General features: G+C 32.2%; 1 protein-coding gene across 1 annotated transcript; it reads left to right on the forward strand.

The window, feature by feature from the left end:
- The first annotated feature begins 287 nt into the window (after window positions 1–287).
- Window positions 288–2,992, forward strand: LOC115722629 (auxin-responsive protein IAA14). The gene is made up of 5 exons (XM_030651885.2): window positions 288–1,082; window positions 1,342–1,619; window positions 2,110–2,245; window positions 2,360–2,421; window positions 2,543–2,992. The coding sequence occupies exons 1-5, from the start codon at window positions 685–687 to the stop codon at window positions 2,578–2,580; spliced, it is 912 nt and encodes a 303-aa protein (XP_030507745.2). The 5' UTR covers window positions 288–684; the 3' UTR covers window positions 2,581–2,992.
- The last annotated feature ends 349 nt before the right edge of the window (window positions 2,993–3,341 follow it).

The following is a 3,341-nucleotide window of genomic DNA, read 5'->3' on the forward strand; positions in this document are numbered from 1 at the left end:
TACGTCAACAAAATATGTTACTATATGCTAAAATCTTAACTTTTTTTTTTTTCTGGTATTTACAGTAAATATAAATATATAAGCTATGATCGATGCACACGTACCTAAGTCGGCAGATGACATGTCGTAGGTAATAATATAATATTAACCAAGTGTATGTGTATGATTAATTAGGCTAAAGTTTTGTACATGAAATCCAACGCACATAAGTCATCCACTTGTCAACATGTCATACGACAATGAACTCGATATGACATATACATGCAATCAGACAATCAAATTAACGTATGTTCACAAAGGGTGGGGATCTCTTGCCTTTTGCCTTTGCCAAAGCCAACAAACACAATAATAGAGAATTTGTACTAATTAAGCTAGAGTAATTTATAAGAAGAAGACACAAAAAGAGAAGATGAATTATATACATAATTCTACAGCGCTTGGCTTTCAATTCCCATAAAACCACTTAAATATATATATTATTTGTATACAAAATAAACCCAATATATAATAATAACCATATATAACATATCATTGAGACAAATAATTTACTCCTACTACAACTACTACTACTACTCCTCTCTCTCTCTCTCTCTCTCTCTCTCTCTCTCTCTCAATATAACCCCTTTCTTCTTCTTCTTCTTCTTCTTCTTCTTCTTGTTATTGCGGTGGCGGTGGGTGGTGTTGATGGAAGTTATAAGTGACCGTCGGAACATGACTAATATGCTCGGCGGAGGTGGCGGCGACCGAGATTGGAACTTCAAAGAGACTGAGCTGTGTCTAGGGCTGCCTGGCGGCTGTACTAATACTGTAACCGACCAAGAACTAACTACTCCTAGGGCTTCCGGGAAGAGAGGCTTTTCGGAGACTGTTGATCTCAAACTGAACTATCTTCACAACTCTATTGACCAAGATCTTATCACTTCTGAAAACCTTAAAAAGACTTGTACTGCTACTACTGTTAGTACTACAACTACAACTACTACTACTAATCCTACAACTACTTCATCTGCTACTACTACTACTACTACTTCTCCCAACAAGGACAAAAATCTCTCCAAAGATCTAACTAAGCCACCAGCTAAGTAAGTTTCCTTATTTTTTTCACCCATTAGCTCAATATATAGATCTCATAATCATTATGTATTAATTGACTTATAAATCTTTAGTTGTAACACAAAAAGAAAAAAGTTTTCTCTTTCCTTTTATACTTTTTCAGTGCACTAGTTCAATAAAATATATATTTTTTATTTCTATAAAAGTGAATTATCTTTACAAAAATTTTGACAATAATAATATTTGGTATTTTGTTTTCCTTCCCATTTTTATATATACTATCATCAGGGCACAAGTTGTGGGTTGGCCACCTGTGAGGTCCTACAGGAAGAACATAATGGCTCAAAAGAGCAGCACAGTTCAGCAAGAGAAAAGTGATCATCAGAAGACAAGCATCAGCGGAGGAGGCGGTGGTGCCGCCGCCCCTAACAACAGCGGAAGCGGTGCATTTGTTAAGGTTTGCATGGATGGTGCACCTTATCTTCGTAAGGTGGATTTGAAGATGTATGAGAGTTACCAAGAGCTGTCTGATGCCTTGGCCAAGATGTTCAGTTCCTTCACTATGGGTATGTATTTTGTTTTCATACATTTATTATATTAATACAAAAGAAACATATATACAAAATTAATTATAATAACATCATGAAGATAATAAAAAAAAGGACAGTAGTAGTTTTTGGGGAAAAAAAATAATAGTTAGTCGTGTTAAAATTCGAGGTCTGAACGCAAGATTGTTTTCTGATTTTTGTCTAAAAAGATATATTAGTTAAATAATTTTATTTAATATAGTGCTTGTTTCTTATCTTCAATAACTTATTTATTAGTTATAATAGTAATATATTAATTAAAGAAAGAATAATACAGAAAGAACCACTTCAATCCTTAGAAGCTAACAGCAGACAAAACTGGGATAGGTCTAAAGTTATTTTAGAACTAGGTAGCTAGGTGGAAAATAATAATTAATTATTGTATTATAGGATATTAAAAGGTAATTAATATGTGTAGATCTTACAACGTATTATTGTATTTTTTTAATAATGATATATGATGATGAAGGTAACTACGGGGCTGAAGGAATAATAGATTTCATGAATGAGAGAAAGTTGATGGATCTACTGAATAGTTCTGAGTATGTACCATCCTATGAAGACAAGGATGGAGATTGGATGCTCGTTGGTGATGTTCCATGGGAGTAAGTTAATTAATATTATATTCATTTTTTATGATAATAATTACTATATTATTACTTATTAATTAACTTAATTTATTACTCTTCTAATAATTACTTGGCCTTATGTATATGCAGGATGTTTGTTGATTCATGCAAGCGCTTGCGAATAATGAAAGGATCAGAAGCAATTGGACTCGGTAACAATTAATAATAAGAATTATCTTTTTTACATATCTAACCGATATATAATTACATGTCTCTCGATATGGTAAATATATTTTTGAGCACAAATAATGTTTCACTATTAATAATTTACAGCTCCTAGAGCAATGGAGAAATGCAAAAGCAGAAGCTGATGAAGGTGATGATGGTGATGATATGAAAGTGATGATAATATATGTATGATCCAGAAAAGTACTCGTTTTTTTTTAATGTCGTAAGGAAGTTGAGCAAGGACAAATATTGGAGCAGGGTGTTGTGTGGGATGTGTCTGTACTATTTGATGGTATATAGATTTTAAAGATCTTCATAATATAAATTTATATATATTTGTAATAATAATATTGGACATGAAGTATTAAACTTCAGCTATTGTCTGGCTTGTTTATTACCAATACTCTCTCAAGCTGAATAATTTCCCTTATTTCTTATTTTCTTTTTCTTCTCTGTCTTGTTTTTTTCTTAATGTCGTACCCCTTTGCTCTCTGTCATGGCTCTGGTGTGTTTTGTTCATTTATATATTTTTATGAAATATGCTATTCATTTTTATTTCATTCTTTTTTATAATCCCTCCCGAAGATTCTTCCTGTAATTATTTTTACTTTTTATTTTGCATATCATATATATATTTATAGGGCCCTATATATACACATATATAGAACGCACTGAGGACGAAATTATTGTTAGTTTTGGCTATAATAATTCATGACCCAAGTAACGAAAGGGGAACAAGGCCATGTGAATGTTGATGGGGTTGTCATTTAAGGCCATTTAACTTGGGCTATTATTATTAGTTATTTGTTTATTATTCATTTATTATTTATTATGGGGACAATAATAAAATATGCATGAACCATGACAATTGAGAAGTGTAGGTTGTTAGTCCCTGCATGTTGGG

Source organism: Cannabis sativa, chromosome 9 (genome assembly GCF_029168945.1).
Source record: "Cannabis sativa cultivar Pink pepper isolate KNU-18-1 chromosome 9, ASM2916894v1, whole genome shotgun sequence".
NCBI classification, from domain to species: Eukaryota; Viridiplantae; Streptophyta; class Magnoliopsida; order Rosales; family Cannabaceae; genus Cannabis; species Cannabis sativa.